At 44.2% G+C, this 19,555-nt stretch overlaps 3 protein-coding genes and 1 long non-coding RNA gene across 4 annotated transcripts in view; all 4 read left to right on the top strand.

Moving 5' to 3' along the window:
• The window catches only part of LOC124033056 (extracellular matrix organizing protein FRAS1-like), a 10,195-nt gene extending 1,684 nt beyond the window's left edge, over nt 1–8,511 (top strand). The window contains exon 3 of the mRNA XM_046344979.1: nt 8,451–8,511. Within this exon, the coding sequence (XP_046200935.1) occupies nt 8,451–8,511 (61 nt within the window). The remainder of the gene's footprint in view (nt 1–8,450) is intronic.
• A 2,665-nt stretch (nt 8,512–11,176) lies between these two features.
• On the top strand, nt 11,177–12,254 carry LOC124034692. Its single transcript, XR_006838616.1, has 3 exons — nt 11,177–11,614; nt 12,000–12,051; nt 12,144–12,254. It is a non-coding gene; the product is annotated as an uncharacterized LOC124034692 (long non-coding RNA).
• Nucleotides 12,255–13,081: 827 nt separating this feature from the next.
• On the top strand, nt 13,082–15,746 carry LOC124033057 (vicilin-like seed storage protein At2g18540). Its single transcript, XM_046344981.1, has 3 exons — nt 13,082–13,200; nt 13,545–14,431; nt 15,692–15,746. The coding sequence occupies exons 1-3, from the start codon at nt 13,117–13,119 to the stop codon at nt 15,744–15,746; spliced, it is 1,026 nt and encodes a 341-aa protein (XP_046200937.1). The 5' UTR covers nt 13,082–13,116.
• An 849-nt stretch (nt 15,747–16,595) lies between these two features.
• LOC124034690 (chemotaxis regulatory protein ChePep-like) lies at nt 16,596–18,673 on the top strand. The gene is made up of 3 exons (XM_046348166.1): nt 16,596–16,885; nt 17,491–17,950; nt 18,104–18,673. Exons 1-3 carry the CDS (start codon nt 16,666–16,668, stop codon nt 18,126–18,128), a joined length of 705 nt encoding a protein of 234 aa, XP_046204122.1. The 5' UTR covers nt 16,596–16,665; the 3' UTR covers nt 18,129–18,673.
• Nucleotides 18,674–19,555: the final 882 nt, after the last annotated feature.

Below are 19,555 nucleotides of genomic sequence, written 5' to 3' on the forward strand. Positions count from 1 at the left end.
CCTCCTGGCGCACTCGAGGAGGAATCCTGGCGGCAACGGAGGAAATCATCGATGAGTGAACGGTCCAGCACGTCCCGAGACGGAACCCAACTCCTCTCCTCAGGACCGTAACCCTCCCAATCCACTAAGTATTGGTGACCCCGTCCCCGAGACGCATGTCCATGATCTTATGTACCTTGTAAATAGGTGCGCTCTCGACAAGGACGGGAGGGGAGGGAAGACGAACGGGGGTGCGAAGAAAGGGCTTAACACAGGAGACATGGAAGACAGGATGGGCCAGCGACGAAGATGTCGCGGAAGAAGCAGTCGCACAGCGACAGGATTGGCGACCTGGGAGACACGGAACGGACCAATGAACCGCGGAGTCAACTTACGAGAAGCTGTCGTAAGAGGAAGGTTGCGAGTGGAAAGCCACACTCTCTGGCCGCAACAATACCTTGGACTCTTAATCCTGCGTTTATTGGCGGCTCTCACCGTCTGTGCCCTGTAACGGCAAAGTGCAGACCTCACCCTCCTCCAGGTGCGCTCACAGCGTTGGACAAACGCTTGAGCGGAGGGAGCGCTGGACTCGGCAAGCTGGGATGAGAACAGAGGAGGCTGGTAACCCAGACTACTCTGAAACGGAGATAACCCGGTAGCAGACGAAGGAAGCGAGTTGTGGCGTATTCTGCAGGGAGCTGTTCTGCCCAAAGCCTGGGGTTCTGAGAAAGGCTGCGTAGTATGCGACAATCGTCTGATTGGCCCTCTCTGCTTGACCGTTAGACTGAGGATGAAGGCTTGGGAAGAGAGAGACTGACGGACGCACCAATCAAGCGACAGAACTCCCTCCAAAACTGTGAGCGTGAATTGCGGACCTCTGTCTGAAACGGCGTCTAACGGGAGGCCATGAATTCTGAATACATTCTCAATAATGATTTGTGCCGTCTCCTTAGCGGAAGGGAAGTTTAGCGAGGGAATGAAATGTGCCGCCTTAGAGAACCTATCGACAACCGTCAGAATCACAGTCTTCCCCGCCAGACACAAGGCAGACCCGGTAATGAAGTCTAAGGCAATGTGAGACCATGGTCGAGAAGGAATGGGAGGCGGTCTGGGGCCAGCCGGCAGGAGGATTACCCGACTTAGTCTGCGCGCAGATCGAACAAGCAGCCACGAGAAACGGCGCGTGTCACGCTCCCGGCCACCAAAAACGCTAGCGAATAGGCCTTAAGAGTGCCTCGAACTTACCGGGATGACCAGCTAACTTGGCAGAGTGAGCCCACTGAAGAACAGCCCGGAAGTGAGCAGGGCGAAAAGGTTACTAGGACAAGCGCGCGCGCAGTGTGTCGTGAGTGCTTGCTTAACCTGTCTTTCTTCCCCAACCGCCCATGGGGAAGCTTACTCGGGATCAGTAGAAGCCACAGAAGAACTAAACAGACGGGATAAGGCATCAGGCTTGGTGTTCTTGCCTACCCGGACGGTAGAAATCACAAACTCGAAACGAGGCGGCTCTTAAGAAGCAGCGGGCATTGATGCGTTTTGGCAGGCGGTTATACTCAAGGTTCTTGTAATTCTGTCCCAGCGACAAAAGGAGCAGTGGCCCCTCCCAGCCCTGTGTGTTCGCCACAGGAGCTAGCGGATGGCGAGCAGTTCACGGTTACCCACATCATAGTTGCGCTCAGATGGCGACAGGCGATGAGAAAAATAAGCGCAAGGATGAACCTTATCGTCAGACTGGAAGCGCTGGGATAGAATGGCTCCCACGCCTACCTCTGAAGCGTCAACCTCGACAATGAATTGTCTAGTGACGTCAGGAGTAACGAGGATAGGAGCGGACGTAAAGCGTTCTTTTAGAAGATCAAAAGCTCCCTGGGCGGAACCGGACCACTTAAAACACGTCTTGACAGAAGTAAGAGCTGTGAGAGGGGCAGCAACTTGACCGAAATTACGAATGAAACGCCGATAGAAATTAGCGAAACCTAAAAGCGCTGCAACTCGACACGTGACCTTGGAGCGGGCCAATCACTGACAGCTTGGACCTTAGCGGAATCCATCTGAATGCCTTCAGCGGAAATAACGGAACCGAGAAAAGTAACGGAGGAGACATGAAAAGAGCACTTCTCAGCCTTTACGTAGAGACAATTCTCTAAAAGGCGCTGTAGAACACGTCGAACGTGCTGAACATGAATCTCGAGTGACGGAGAAAAAATCAGGATATCGTCAAGATAGACAAAAACAAAGATGTTCAGCATGTCTCTCAGAACATCATTAACTAATGCCTGAAAAACAGCTGGCGCATTGGCGAGACCGAACGGCAGAACCCGGTACTCAAAATGCCTAACGGAGTGTTAAACGCCGTTTTCCACTCGTCCCCCTCTCTGATGCGCACGAGATGGTAAGCGTTACGAAGGTCCAACTTAGTAAAGCACCTGGCTCCCTGCAGAATCTCGAAGGCTGATGACATAAGGGAAGCGGATAACGATTCTTAACCGTTATGTCATTCAGCCCTCGATAATCCACGCAGGGGCGCAGAGTACCGTCCTTCTTCTTAACAAAAAGAACCCCGCCCCGGCCGGAGAGGAAGAAGGCACTATGGTACCGGCGTCAAGAGACACAGACAAATAATCCTCGAGAGCCTTACGTTCGGGAGCCGACAGAGAGTATAGTCTACCTCGAGGAGGAGTGGTCCCCGGAAGGAGATCAATACTACAATCATACGACCGGTGAGGAGGAAGGGAGTTGGCTCGGGACCGACTGAAGACCGTGCGCAGATCATGATATTCCTCCGGCACTCCTGTCAAATCGCCAGGTTCCTCCTGAGAAGTAGGGACAGAAGAAAGCGGGAGGGATGGCAGACATTAAACACTTCACATGACAAGAAACGTTCCAGGATAGGATAGAATTACTAGACCAATTAATAGAAGGATTATGACATACTAGCCAGGGATGACCCAAAACAACAGGTGTAAACGGTGAACGGAAAATCAAAAAGAAATAGTCTCACTGTGGTTACCAGATACTGTGAGGGTTAAAGGTAGTGTCTCAAATCTGATACTGGGAAGATGACTACCATCTAAGGCGAACATGGGCGTAGGCTTATCTAACTCTCTGAAAGGAATGTCATGTTTCCGAACCCATGAAATAACTGGAGAAGCGGCCACAGACTGCAGGTCGCCGGGTAGGCGCAGGCCGTAGTCGACAGAGACACCTGCTCACACGCAGCATCTGATGAAGGCAAAAAAACACGACAGGACAGGGCGATACACAATCACAGCAAAAACACGACAGGACAGGGCGAAACGCAATCACAGCATGGTGAATACAATACAAGGAACCGACGGGACAGGAACGGAACACAAAGGAATAAATAGGGACTCTAATCAGGGGAAAGGATCGGGAACAGGTGTGGGAAGACTAAATGATGATTAGGGGAATAGGAACAGCTGGGAGCAGGAACGGAACGATAGAGAGAGGAGAGAGAGGGAGGGGGAGAGAGAGGGATAGAAGGAGGGAAAGAACCAAATAAGACCAGCAGAGGGAAACGAATAGCATGGGGAGCACAGGGACAAGACATGATAATAAATGACAAACATGACACATGGTTAGCAGATGTTAATGCGAGTGTAGCGAAATGCTTGTGCTTCTAGTTCCGACAATGCAGTGATAACCAACAAGTAATCTAACTAACAATTCCAAAACTACTGTCTTATACACAGTGTAAGGGGATAAGGAACATGTACATAAGGATATATGAATGAGTGATGGTACAGAGCAGCATACAGTAGATGGTATCGAGTACAGTATATACATATGAGATGAGTATGTAGACAAAGTAAACAAAGTGGCATAGTTAAAGTGGCTAGTGATACATGTGTTACATAAGGATGCAGTCGATGTTGTAGAGTACAGTATATACATATGTATATGAGATGAATAATGTAGGGTAAGTAACATTATATAAGGTAGCATTGTTTAAAGTGGCTAGTGATATATTTACATCATTTCCCATCAATTCCCATTATTAAAATGGCTGGAGTTGGCTCAGTGTCAATGACAGTGTGTTGGCAGCAGCCACTCAATGTTAGTGGTGGCTATTTAACAGTCTGATGGCCTTGAGATAGAAGCTGTTTTTCAGTCTCTCGGTCCCAGCTTTGATGCACCTGTACTGACCTCGCCTTCTGGATGATAGCGGGGTGAACAGGCAGTGGTTCGGGTGGTTGATGTCCTTGATGATCTTTATGGCCTTCCTGTAACAACGGGTGGTGTAGGTGTCCTGGAGGGCAGGTAGTTTGCCCCGGTGATGCGTTGTGCAGTCCTCACTACCCTCTGGAGAGCCTTACGGTTGAGGGCGGAGCAGTTGCCGTACCAGGCGGTGATACAGCCCGCCAGGATGCTCTCGATTGTGCATCTGTAGAAGTTTGTGAGTGCTTTTGGTGACAAGCCGAATTTCTTCAGCCTCCTGAGGTTGAATAGGCGCTGCTGCGCCTTCTTCACGGCGCTGTCAGTGTGAGTGGACCAATTCAGTTTGTCTGTGATGTGTATGCCGAGGAACTTAAAACTAGCTACCCTCTCCACTACTGTTCCATCGATGTGGATAGGGGTGTTCCCTCTGCTGTTTCCTGAAGTCCACAATCATCTCCTTAGTTTTGTTGACGTTGAGTGTGAGGTTATTTTCCTGACACCACACTCCAAGGGCCCTCACCTCCTCCCTGTAGGCCGTCTCGTCGTTGTTGGTAATCAAGCCTACCACTGTTGTGTCGTCCGCAAACTTGATGATTGAGTTGGAGCGTGCGTGGCCACGCAGTCGTGGGTGAACAGGGAGTACAGGAGAGGGCTCAGAACGCACCCTTGTGGGGCCCCGTGTTGAGGATCAGCGGGGAGGAGATGTTGTTGCCTACCCTCACCACCTGGGGGCGGCCCGTCAGGAAGTCCAGTACCCAGTTGCACAGGGCGGGGTCGAGACCCAGGGTCTCGAGCTTGATGACGAGCTTGGAGGGTACTATGGTGTTGAATGCCGAGCTGTAGTCGATGAACAGCATTCTCACATAGGTATTCCTCTTGTCCAGGTGGGTTAGGGCAGTGTGCAGTGTGGTTGAGATTGCATCGTCTGTGGACCTATTTGGGCGGTAAGCAAATTGGAGTGGGTCTAGGGTGTCAGGAAGGGTGGAGGTGATATGGTCCTTGACTAGTCTCTCAAAGCACTTCATGATGACGGAAGTGAGTGCTACGGGGCGGTAGTCGTTTAGCTCAGTTACCTTAGCTTTCTTGGGAACAGGAACAATGGTGGCCCTCTTGAAGCATGTGGGAACAGCAGACTGGTATAGGGATTGATTGAATATGTCCGTAAACACACCGGCCAGCTGGTCTGCGCATGCTCGGAGGCGCGGCTGGGGATGCCGTCTGGGCCTGCAGCCTTGCGAGGGTTAACACGTTTAAATGTCTTAATCACCTCGGCTGCAGTGAAGGAGAGACTGCATGTTTCCGTTGCAGGCCGTGTCAGTGGCACTGTATTGTCCTCAAAGCGGGCAAAAAAGTTATTTAGTCTGCCTGGGAGCAAGACATCCTGGTCCGTGACTGGGCTGGATTTCATCTTGTAGTCCGTGATTGACTGTAGACCCTGCCACATGCCTCTTGTGTCTGAGCCATTGAATTGAGATTCCACTTTGTCTCTGTACTGACGCTTAGCTTGTTTGATAGCCTTACGGAGGAATAGCTGCACTGTTTGTATTCAGTCATGTTGCCAGACACCTTGCCCTGATTAAAAGCAGTGGTTCGCGCTTTCAGTTTCACGCGAATGCTGCCATCAATCCACGGTTTCTGGTTAGGGAATGTTTTTATCGTTGCTATGGGAACGACATCTTCGACGCACGTTCTAATGAACTCGCACACCGAATCAGCGTATTCGTCAATATTCCCATCTGACGCAATACGAAACATGTCCCAGTCCACGTGATGGAAGCAGTCTTGGAGTGTAGAGTCAGCTTGGTCTGACCAGCGTTGGACAGACCTCAGCGTGGGAGCCTCTTGTTTTAATTTCTGCCTGTAGTCAGTGGGCCCAGTCCTTACAAGGACCACCTGCACCCCTCCCTCTGCCTTCTCCCTTTTCGGGAGAAGCATATCGCTTATGGCCAACATCACCACACTCAAAACACCGTTGACTACCTGTTCTAGCATAAGCCATATACAGTCTATTGTCATACTTGACTTTAAACGATAACTCCAAAGTCTGCTCCGGTGAGTCCAAAAACATAAACACCTGTCGCCGAAACGACCTAACCTGTTTCAATGCCGGGTGTTTGAAACGACCTAACCTGTTTCAACTCCGGGTGATGAAACGACCTAACCTGTTTCAACTCCGGGTGTTTGAAACGACCTAACCTGTTTCAACTCCGGGTGATGAAACGACCTAACCTGTTTCAACGCCGGGTGTTTGAAACGACCTAACCTGTTTCAACGCCGGGTGTTTGAAACGACCTAACCTGTTTCAACTCCGGGTGTTTGAAACGACCTAACCTGTTTCCATGCTGGGTGATAAAACGACCTCACCTGTTTCAACTCCGGGTGTTGAAACGACCTCACCTGTTTCAACGCCGGGTGTTTAAAACGACCTCACCTGTTTCAATGCCGGGTGTTTGAAACCCAACTGGACAATCTTAATTGAACTTGAGAACTTCCCAAACCACAATAACTCGCGATCCAACAGCTCATTGGGTATAAACGGCGGTACATTCAAAATCGTTACCCCTGTTGACGGAGAGAAGAGCGGCGTAACTTGAAGAAACATTCCTTTAAGAAGTACGCCATGCTCAACCATACGATCTACAAGACTCTTCTTTAACAAGTACACCATGCTCAACCATAAGATCAACCAGACACTCTTCTTTAAGAATATTGTGTCACCATGCTCAATTATGCATACAAGATCAATCTTCTTTAAGAAGTACATAGCTTTTCTTTAAAAGAAAAACCACTCTGACTTTCTTCAAACGCCATGCAACCATACGATCTACAAGACTCTCTTCTTTAAGAAGCTTCGGCAAAACATGCTCAACCATACGATCTCAAGACTCTGTTTTTAAGAAGTACACCATGCTCAACCATAATGAGCCTGCAAGACTCTTCTTTCCCCAAAACCACCATTGCTTTATTCATCCATTGGAAGATTGACCATAAGCAACATTCTCATATCCCACCTTCCTGCGTGGAAATTGGCGACCAAAACTCCTCCACAGTGACAGTAGCTTCAGTAACACACCTAAAGCCGTGCTGAAGTGTCTACAAGAGTTGCACCCCTTCTGAAAAAACCTTTGCCATGTTTCTCGATCCCTCCGATGTCAAAAATTACGTTTTGGTGACTGAATTTTCTTTCTTTTCTCTCCAAAACTCTTAACGTGCCGATTTGGCCAGCTCTCAGGAAAAACTGGACATTTGCTCTCTCTGAATCTCCTTGATCCAAAACAGTCAGGTTTCATGACTAGTCAACAATTCAGACTGCTTCCTCTGTTTTAAAAATGGCGTGCTCCGCACTGCTAAATGCTATCTCTCTCTCCTCTTAAGATCCTTCTAGGTTATCAAAACATGCCTTGAACTGAGAACCATCAGATCTCCTCTCCACCCTCTCCGAGCACATCTCTTTAATTTACGCTTGGAAGCGTCCTACCTGACAGGTCGCCATCTACCAGGTGGCGTGGCGAGAATCTGAAGTACACCATGCTCAACCATACGTGTCCCCCAGACACTCTTCTTTAAGAAGTACACCATGCTCAACCATACGATCTACAAGTCTCTTCTTTAAGAAGTACGCCATGTTCAACCATACGATCTACAAGACTCTTCTTTAAGAAGTACACCATGCTCAACCATACGATCTACAAGTCTCTTCTTTAAGAAGTACACCATGCTCAACCATACGATCTACAAGACTCTCTTCTTTAAGAAGTACACCATGCTCAACCATACGATCTACAAGTCTCTTCTTTAAGAAGTACACCATGCTCAACCATACGATCTACAAGACTCTCTTCTTTAAGAAGTACGCCATGCTCAACCATACGATCTACAAGACTCTCTTCTTTAAGAAGTACGCCATGACAACCATGCTCAAGACCTCTTCTTTAAGAAGTACGCCATGCTTCTCTTCTTTAAGAAGTACACCATGCTCAACCATACGATCTACAAGACTCTCTTCTTTAAGAAGTACACCATGCTCAACCATACGATCTACAAGACTCTTTCTTTAAGAAGTACTCAACCATGACTCTTCAAGAAGTATGCCATGCTCAACCAAGATTCTCTTTAAGAAGTACACCATGCACAACCATACGATCTACAATACTCTCTTCTTTAAGAAGTACACCATGCTCAACCATACGATCTACAAGACTCTCTTCTTTAAGCAAAACCACCACCGCTTTATTCATCCGTGACGCATAAGCAACATTCTCATATCCCACCTTCTCTCCTATGGCGACCAGAAACTCCTCCACGGTGAGTGACAGTAGCTTCAGTAACACACCTAAAGCCCTGCTGAAGTGACAGGGACGGCATCCCCATGTGGGTCGCCACCCCCGCCAAAGCCAATTTCAACACGAAAAACAATGTACTTAATTATACTACAACAACTAAATAACAATACTGATAACCTTAATGATGCATAGGAAGAGAGAAAAGACACCACCAAGAAAAATACATGTAAAAGAAAAAGCAGGATATGTAACTCTACACAACACTCACTCATACAATTCCCAGCATGCACCAAACACTCTCAGCATGCAGAGGGAGATTCTCCAGACAGACTGTTTTAAACACTTTTAATTTGACCACCAGAGAAGAGAAAGAAAACTGTTATGAGCTGAACAATATGCCAGTGGAAAGGAGGACCGTACCAGGTGACCCAATTGTGGTTTGTGACCATGATTTCCCATTTCAGCCAATTCAGTTGCAGTAATTCGGTTACAGATTTCTTGGTAATTCCACGAGCATTTTGGTAACGGAATTATGAGTTTTAATCACTTAATAATTCACCCAAAAAATATACATGAGAAAAATCACTAGAACTAATTGTTAGCTCCACCATTACTTCTGTGAACTTTCATTATCCCCCCTCCTCACAAAGACAAATGTGAAAATATCTTGAAGTTACATGGGTTTTTGGTAACGGAATTACAAGGCACAAGATAATATTTCTGAAACTTAAAGAAGGTTAATGATTTCTCCAAACCTAAATGTGAGTGTTGATAATAGTAGTCAGGGGTCTTTATGTCAACATGATTCTGGTTTTATGTAGTTCTGATATTGGACCTTATAAGACTTTTTCTGGTGATGTTTTCTAAGATCCCTTTTCCATCTGTTGACCCAGAAATCAAAGCCTTCACTGGTTGAAAAATGTATCTAGAATTACATTTCATTTGACACCCAATTAGATTAGATTTCATTTAGATTAGATTTCATTTTACTCGTCACAACAAATGGTTAGCAAATGTTATTGCGACTGCAGCGAAATGCTTGTGCTTCTAGTTCTGAAAGTGCAGCAATATCTAACAAGTAATATCTAACCATTTCACAACCAATACTTAATAGACAATAATTTTACATGGAAATGTCCTACTGTACCTCTAGAGATACTATCCATCCCCAACTAGTAATAAAGTGGTCGGGCTGGTTGCAACTTGCCTCTCCAGCTTCAGCCTGAATCACACCCATGATGAGAGGAGGTTTACTGGACACACAGGGAGAAACTACAGTCTGAATCACACCCATGATGAGAGGAGGTTTACTGGACACACAGGGAGAAACTACAGTCTGAATCACACCCATGATGAGAGGAGGTTTACTGGACACACAGGGAGAAACTACAGTCTGAATCACACCCATGATGAGAGGAGGTTTACTGGACACACAGGGAGAAACTACAGTCTGAATCACACCCATGATGAGAGGAGGTTTACTGGACACACAGGGAGAAACTACAGTCTGAATCACACCCATGATGAGAGGAGGTTTACTGGACACACAGAGAGAAACTACAGTCTGGTGATGACTACCTTTAAGGCTTAAGGGTTTGGTTATCTTTAGTGTTTAGGTTCGGGTCCGTTTTAAGTTTTGGTCAGACGGGCTGTCAATGGGATGTTGGTCAGAAAAGTCCATTTAGTCTTTCCCTTCTCAAACCTGTCCTCCCCCTAACCAGCTCATATCATGTATTCCACCACCAGCACACCTGATTCACTAATCAGAGGTTTGGATGATGAGTTGACCAGTGGTACAAAGTGGACTGGATCTAGGTGAACTATGTGGAGAGTCTTCCAGGGACAGTACAGTACAGACTGAGAAGCTAATAACAGTGTAGTTTACTCAACTCATTCAAACTATCATGAATATTGTTTAGAGAGAAGATCTGCACAAGGGCATAAAGTTTAAGATATAGCAAGAGAGGACAATATGGTGCAAGGTAGCCAAAGTGGAATCAAAAGTCATAGGGCTAATCATCAATCAAATATGAAAAATAAAACCAAAATATAATATACATATAAAGACAACATGTCCTCTACATGTGTTATAGAATAGCTCCCTTCTCACATCCCAGGTCATGTTTGGAGGGGAATGTGACAACTCAACGGGCTATGCTCATCTCCCCAATAGCCTACAGACAACTTTCCTGAGTGCAATGTCATTAATGTGACCGATATGTACAGTATAATAAGCATAGTGAAGAAGGAAAAGATCCCACCTCTGACGCACAGCAGAGACATCACTGCTGAGATTTCCCCTGGAGCAAGAGTCCCTCAAGAATTTAAAAACAGTCATTGCGTTTCAATGAATGTCCTCCCCAAACGCTTGTTGCATCGTGAACTATCCTCCCAGTCCCTTGGGTTTTCAGCGGATGGATGATGCGCCGCTGCCATTTACTTGGATGAGAAGTTGGACGAACGCTCCTCCAGCTCACGATACGAAATGGTGGAGAACTACAGTGTGGTGATGTGTCGTTCACGAACGAACGGCTCTTTTTGAACGGATATTTTTGTTGAACCTCGGGAACCGAATTGCATCGGTGAAAGAGCCATTCATCTGGCTCTATGATTTGCATACTGCTACAACTGCTTGTTGAGCTCAGAACAACGTTTTTCTGTAGATAAATTACAACATCATTATCTAAAGGGGTTGAATCCTCACTGCAGAAATAATAAATAGTGGGGAGAGAGTTGTGATTGTATGTTTGTTTGTACAGTTATGGCTGTAATGTTATTATTTTGTATTGTCACTAAACACCCACATTTGTATTTGTGTGGGAAATGTTTGTAGGCTATGGTTGCTGTTTGTATTTCATTTAACTTTAGGCCATTAAAGACAAATCACACAACATAGAATTCCAAATAACCTTAGGCAAAAATACACGAAATTAAAGTCAAGTGAAAATAGTTATAAATGTCTTTATCAATTATGAGTAGCTAAACATTATCGACTTTTGGACACTGATGCGCAGGAGAACCCCAAGCTGTCAATCAAGCAGGCGCGGTGAACGGATTATGACGCTCAAGCGTTCCAAATGACGCAACAATACAGCTCCAGAACACAGAAAGTTAATGCCGAAGATATCATTCGGTTCCACACTAAAACTGAGGTTTGACACGTGTGATTTGAGGTGAGTCAAATATTTACAAAAGTTTACAATACATTAACCATCCGCTTCGTTATTTCTGTTGCTATCAATCACTCCATCTGTATCTACTCTTCTGTCTGTCTGTCGGACTATCTGAATTGTCTGTGTACTGTCTAGCCAGCATATGCCAGAAAGGTTCTTTCACATAGGCTCATATTCACAAAGTCTCATAGAAGGAGTGCTGATCAATAATCAGTTTGGTCTTTTAAATTAAACTGAATACGTTTTGATGGACAGGAGGCGACCTGATCCTAGATCAGCACTCCTACCCTGAAACACTTTGTGAACACAATCCAGGTGTACTGTGATTATGAAGTTGTGATGAGGTATTATTATATTAGTTGTGCTGATGCATGATGGGTTGTAGGCTAGAGCTTGAGGACTCAACTCTGAAGACTGTTTCTGAATTCACTGACCTGGTGAGTAAATGTTGTGTACAATGGCACCATCTAGTGACAGAAACATAGAAACACACATTGTTGCTGAACGAAGGCATCTCTTTATTTTCCAGAAATAAAACTTGTAGACCTTTCCTGCAGTCTCTGAGGAGATGGACAGCTCTTCTTCTTCTGGACGATCTCCGTCTCCTACTGGGACTGTCTTCTTACCTCCTCCTATCATATGGAACAGTCTGTAAGTCATTCATCACATAACCTAGCTCTGGTCCAGGGCATTATGTGCGGCTTGCTGAAGGAAGGCTCAGTGTCTGCAAGCTGTACGTAACGCCCTGGACCAGAGTGACACATTACCCACCTCTGGCCATCATGGACAGTCAACTCATCACATTCACATATTGTAAGTCACAGTTGTGTGATTTGTGTTATTAAAGACAGTTAAATTGAGCAGAAGTTGAATTATTATTGTAATATTGTAGTAAATTGTCTGAGTTCACTTCCTAAATAATGTGTTGACATTCCTTTGCTCCCAGCTACAAGCAGGCAGAGATGGAGGTTCACTTCCTGAGAGAAGAGAAGAAGACCTATACAGAGAAGGAAGCCCACATGCTTGAGTTGATGGGGAAGGATCGAACGATCCGAAACCAGAAGAAGGAGATGGACAGACTTCAAGTGTGTCTCTGGGAGGAGGAAAAGAAGAAGAGGAATGGTGGAACGGAGAAAGACAAGATCATTGAAGAATTACAGTCTGAGACAGACCATCTCCGAGCCCTTTTAAAAGATGAAAGGAGGAGAAGAAGAGTTGAAAGGGGTTTAATGAAAGAGTGGAAGGCTGAGATCCTGAGACTGAGGGAGGCAGAGAGCCAGAGAGAGGCAGAGAGCCAGAGAGAGGCAGAGAGACAGGGAGAAGCAGAGAGACAGAGAGAAGCAGAGAGACAGAGAGAAGCAGAGAGACAGAGGGAGGCAGAGAGACAGAGGGAGGCAGAGAGACAGAGGGAGGCAGGCAGAGAGAGAGAGGAGAGGCAGAGAGACAGAGAGAAGCAGAGAGAAGCAGAGAGACAGAGAGAAGCAGAGAGAGCCACAGAAGCAATGGAGAACCAGAGAAAACTGCAGGAGATCCACAGACTCAAACAACTGCTGGATCTACTGATGGTGGACCTACAACTGGCCCACGTAAGACATGTCATTGTTATTATTAAAAGGCAGTGTATATTTACCCAGCTGAAAATGAATAGTGGCAGACAGCGGTACGCTAACCTAATGTTAACTTTTATTCCTTTCCTGTCTCATAATTTCTCATAATTTTTTGTCTCATAATTTTTACAAACCATGTCAATACATTAATTGACAATGAATTGTCCAGATGAATTGATCAACATGACCCTGCTATTGATGTTGTCCAGTGTTTGATTCAATTACCTAGCTCTAGGTTGTATTTCTGTGTATCATTCTCTGCAAATCCTTTGAAAGTATGTCTTGGTAATAGATTATCACTAATTTTACCTTTTAAAATGAAGCAAGAGATTGAGAGATTGAGGCTATGGCAGAAAGTCATGGAGGAGCAGCGACCAAGACTGGCCTGGAACCACAAACCTATTGAAACAGGAAGAGAGAGGGAAAGAGAGAGAGAAAGGGAGATGGAAAGGGAGAGAAAAGCAGAATTGGAAAGACAAGAAATGAAGAAGAAAGTGGAACAAGCAGAAGAAACGATAAAAGCGTTAGAACGAGAGATTGAGAGATTGAAAGAGATTGAGAAGGAAATCATATTGGAAAGAGAAAGAGACATGCGTATTGTAGAGAATGAGAAAGTCAAACTGGTTAACGAAAAGGTAAAAGAGTTAGAGAGAGAGGTTGAGAGACTGAAAGAAGATATGACAACAAAAGAGATTCAATACAAAATCAAATTTGAAAGAGCGAAAGAAGCGTTTAGAAGACAGAATGAGAGAGTGAAACAGGTTAACCAAAATGTACTAGTGTTAGACAGAGAGGTTGTGAGAATGAAAGAAGAGATTAGATTGAAAGACGAGACTGAACCAGAGAGAACATTTGATAGAGACAGAGAGAGAGAAAATGATTGGAGACGAAGTGAAGAGGAGATGAAAAATAGAGTGGAGAGAGAGATGGAGATGGAGACGGCCCTCATCAATGACAAAAAGACGTCTGAATTGGAGGAAGTCTTCAAGAGAATCAAGGAACAGCAGATAGAATTAGAAAATATGGAAACAGACAAATATAAATGGAAACAGAACCAAATGGACATGGAGGAGAAGATGGAGGGTGAGCACAACAAACAGAAAGAGGTAGAAAGAAAGAGAATGGAGAAAATACCAAAACAGAGACAAGAAGAAGATGAGAAGAAGAAGGAGATGGAGAGAGAAGAAGAAGAGGAGAGACGCAAACAGAAGCACATAGAGATGGAAGAGGAAGAAAGAGAGAGGGAGAAAGAGAGACAGAGACAGATCAGAAGACAGAGAATGGAGAAGAGACAGAAAATTATGGAAAGAGAAGAAGAGAGACAGAGAGAGATTGAAAGAGAGATTGAAGAACAAAGATGTAAACAGAAGCAAATAGAGATGGAAGAGGAAGAAAGAGAGAGGGAGAAAGAGAGACAGAGAGAGATTGAAAGAGAGAATGAAGAAGAACAAAAGAAGCAAAAGATGGAAGAAGAGAAGAAGAGAGACAGAGAAGATTGACAAAAAGAGATGGAAGAGGAAGAGAGAGAGAGACAGAAAGATTGAAAGATGAAGAAGAACTATTTGAACAGAAGCAAATAGAGATGGAAGAGGAAGAACGAGAAGAAGAGAGACAGAGAGATCAAAAAGAAAGATAATGGAGAAGAAGAGAGACAGAAAAGATTGAAGAGGAAGGAGAGAGAAGAGAGACAGAGAGATGGGAAAGAAGAGAGAGAAAGATAATGTAAACAGAAGCAAAAGGAAAGAGAAGAAGAGAGAAGAAAAGAAAATGAAGATGGAAATTTAAACAGAAGCAAATTGAGATGGAAGAGGAAGAACGAGAAGAAGAGAGACAGAGAGAATCAAAAGAAAGATAATGGAGAAGAGACAGAAAATTATGAAAGAGAAGAGACGACAACAACAATTGAAGAAGAAAGATGTAAACAGAAGCAAATAGAGATGGAAGAGGAAGAACGAGAGAGGGAGAAAGAGAGACAGAAAGAGATTGAAAGAGAGAATGAATGAAAAGAACTATTTGAACAGAAGCAAAAAGAGATGGAAGAGGAAGAAAAAGAAGAGAGACAGAGAGAAAAAAGAAAGAGGAAGAGAGACAGAAAATTATGAAAGAGAAGAAGAGAGACAGAAAAAGATTTTGGAAAAGATGTAAACAGAAGCAAATAGAGATGGAAGAGAAGAACTGAGAGATAGAAGACAGAGAGAGAGATGGAAGAAAAGAAGAAGAAGAGATGATTTGAACAGAAGCAAAGAGATGGAGAGGAAGAACGAGAAGAAGAGAGAAGAGAGAGATGACAAAGGAAGAAAGAGATGGAAAAGAAAAGATGATTATGAAGAAAGGGAGGAAGCAGAAGAAAAATGATGGAAACAGAATTAATGAACAGAAAAAAAAAGAGAAAAGCAAAAGAGAAGAGAGGAAGTCTTCAAGAAACATATAGTTAATGTTAAAGCAAAAGCATGGAAGAAGTCTTCAATAGGCGTAAAGAGAGGAGGTTAGAAGTGTTGAAGGGGAGAATGAACGAGAACACATAGAAAGAGACAACAAATCATGGAGGGAGAAGGAGGAAAGACGAGACAGGAGATGGAAAGAAAACAGGAGAGGGCAAGACAACAAGAGGAGCAGGATAAAAAAATTGAAAGAAGAAAAGATTGAAAAGCAAATAGACATGGAAAGAAATGAACGAGAAGAAAGAGAGGAGGAGAGAGAGAGAGAGACAGAGAGAGATGAGAGAAAGAAGACGAAACAACAAGAGGAGAGAAAATATTTATCTTTAATTAGAGAGACAGAATCAAATTGACATAGAAGGAGAAGAGAAAAAAAGAGAGAGAGATGATGGAAGAGGAAAGAAAGAGGAGAGACAAAACAAAAGGAGTTAAGGAGGAGGAAAGGGAGAAAGATGACAGAGAGAGATGGAATTCTCCCATCAGCTGATAAAAGAGAGAAGGAGAGATGATTATGAGAGAAAGGGTGAATAAAACATGGGAGAAGAGGAAAAAATCAGAAAGATAGAGAATGAGAGATAGAACCTGTCAGATGGAAGAAAAGCAGGAAGTGATTAAGGAAGAGAGGAGGAAGTAAGCAGGAAACATGAGGAGGAAGCAGGAAGAGTACAGGGAAAGAGAAGAGAGAGGAAAGGAAGTAAGCATGAAGAAACATGTAGTAGTTAATGTTAAAGCAAAAGCACGGGAAGTCTTCAATAGGCCAAGAAGATCGTCCACAAAGAGGACAACAAATCAAGACCTGTTTGGAAAGAAAACAGGAGAGGGCAAGACAACAAGAGGAGCAGGATATGAAAACAAGAGATTGAAATTGCTAGACAGAAAGAAATGTTGAGACTAAGAGTCAGGAGAGGCAGATTGTTTCAATAGAGGAAAAAAGAGAGCCATTGAAGGCCATTTATCTTTAATCAGAGAGAGAGAAAATATAATAGAGACAAAAAAAAGAGAGGAGATGGTGGAAGAGGAAAGAAGGGAGATCCTTGAGTACAAGAGGGGTGAGTTAGAGGAGGAGGAGAAGGAAGATGACAAGGAGGACATTCTCCCACCTGATAAAAGTATCAGAAGGAGAGCTGTGGGCTGGGTGAATAAAACATGGGAGAAGAGGAACCTCAGAAAGATAGAGAGAACGTATCAGAGAGAGGCTGAGGAGGGCCATAAGATCGTCCACATAGGTAAGACCTGTTTTCCCTCTACTTATGACATCATCCTCTGTAGTCTCCTCTACACACATAAGTTCCACACCAGTCATCATGCTGCATCATTGTTTCAATATAAAACTACTGTCCAAAGAATAAAGACCATAGGCCAAATACTGCTGATAACAGTTTTGACTGGGCTAATTGAGTGGAACTAACAAGAAAATACTGACTGAAACAACCAATTTTTAAATGGGGACTCACTGTGTTATCTACTAGTCTAACTCTCAAGACTTAAGTAGAGACCCAGAAAGAGTTCATAAGAAACACACACAAAAACGTGTTTTGGGGGGATCCGGGGGCTACTAGTGGCCATGGGGCCCTAAGCGATCACATATGCCCTGGCACTATACTAAGAATAGGTGCCATTCTGGACTCATGTTCATCTTAGGACCAGGTCAATTCGGGATGGGAATTATTGCACTTTATTGACATATTCCATGCCTTGCTCAACTGAAAAGAGTAAAGAATCATTGAGATCCAATTGTGTTTTCTATTCTTCATTCCCTGTGTCCATTACATTTAAGTTGATACCAGATCCACTAAGTTGAATGTAAACTCTACTTCTTCTCCCCTCCCAGCCATCCCTGGACACACAAGGCTAACAACCACCATGACCAGGGCAGAGAGAGAGAGGGAGAAGAGGAAGGAGCTGCTGAAGGCTGAGGAGAGAAGGAAGAAGATGGAGGATTTCAATAAGCAGTGGAGAGAGCGGTCCCTGCTTAAAAAACAGACTCTTCAAAAACTGAAGGAGGAGGTGGAGAGGATGAAGGAAAACTACCTGGATCAGATTAATCTGGAGGCTGATACTCAAATCAACACTGGATCTGCTGATGGCCACCAGGAAAGGCCAAGGAGGCAACAGGCATGGGCAGACAACCAGGAGGGGAGTTCAGAGAACCAGCAGGAGGGGCCAGAGAACCATCAGGGGGGGCCAGACAGCCAGCAGCTAGAAGCTCCAGAAGAGGCTGACACATCAGAGCCAATCTCCAACACAAAGACAAAGAAAAAGCCAAGCATCTGGAAGAAAATTAGGATGAGGTAAAGAATGTTTAAACATCTATTCATGTTTTACACTGTTAATATACATGTCATCACTTTAAAAAGTGCCATTATCCAAATGTGAGGGTTTAGTGTACATGCAACACACATGTAAATATATAGATACTTACCTGTCTCTGTGATGTCTTACAGCATTCCTGACGTGCTGTCTGCCTAGAGCTGGAACTCAATGAAGCCACAGTTCCACTGAGGTTACGTTGGTAATTAAAAGTGTCGCCCAATAATTCCTCCTCCTCTTTAAGTCATCGAGCCACATTTCCTCCTCAAAACATTATAGTCTCCTCAAGCCAGCAAGTATCCTCATTATCAGGCAACAAACCATCGAAGGTCAGTGACCCTCCTCCCAAGAACAGAGACTCTCATCTGTATCCTAGTTAAATTCATCTCTGCTTACCACCTCTACAGTCCTAGAAAACATCCCAAAAATGGAAATGGTTTCAACAGAAGTCCTCCCCTCAGACCAGTGGCTCCACAGACCAGAGTTTCTCATCTTTATTCTAGTTGAATGCAACTCTGATCATTTCCGCCACTTCTCCCGTTAAGGGGAGGTGCTGAAAAGGAGGTCTGGGAGGAGGTCTGCAGGTAGCCTGGACCGGACCGGTAGCAGCTAAGTTGCTGGCTCCATCCCCGGGCAGAGCTGCTCAAGTCAGGCCAGTGATGTTTGATGATGTCATTTTTGTTACAAAGTTTTATTCATTAATAAAAGCATTTAGTAAAAAAGCAATATTGTTGTTACGGTGTGGATTGTTTTGTTATTTATTAGAATTGAAACATCCAGTAGTCATGGTAGATGTTAGACTTTCAATGAGACACCTAACATTCCATCAGTTTGATACAATGTGTGACATGTTATATTAGAGAGGAGTCCTCTATACACATCTATTTTAGACCATAGGAGAAATATCAGATTGAAATAGCTTCTCTAAGAGTCTGAGGAGAGAGCAACAGTAGATGCATCGTTAGCTCTCCCACCTCCAGTTCAGTACTCGGGTCATTCCACCAATTGAGTACCTTTTGGGGAGTGTAACTTTTATTTCACCTAATTATAATATTCTGTCATAAATAGCACATGTTCAACTTAATATAAAACATGTTTTCCCATCTCAAAAGTAACAAATACATACTATAGCAAGTGCCTATTAAGTGCCAAATAAAGTGACAGGGTTGACTGTAACAGAGTTGACTATTTCATCTAGAATCAACCATAGATCCTGCAGGGTAGCGTGGTGGTTAGAGTGTAGGCGGCAGGGTATCCTTGTGGTTAGAGTGTTGGACTACTAACCTGAAGGTTGCAAGTTCAAACCCCCAAGCTGACAAGGAACACATCTGTCGTTAACAGTTAACCCACTGTTCCTAGGCTGTCATTGAAACTAAGAATTTGTTCTTAACTGATTTGCCTACTTAACAATATATATATTTGTGAATACAAGCGTTTCCACCTACATTTCACGCGTAATTAATTTTACCGACAAAAAAATAGCTCACCTTGTCTTTCCTATTTTGTTTTTGTCGACATTTGGAAAGTTGTTCTGTTTCCATCAGGCTTGTCATTAAAATGTTTTGCCCGACATACCTAACTCGCAT

Source organism: Oncorhynchus gorbuscha, linkage group LG04, assembly GCF_021184085.1.
Source record: "Oncorhynchus gorbuscha isolate QuinsamMale2020 ecotype Even-year linkage group LG04, OgorEven_v1.0, whole genome shotgun sequence".
NCBI lineage: Eukaryota > Metazoa > Chordata > Actinopteri > Salmoniformes > Salmonidae > Oncorhynchus > Oncorhynchus gorbuscha.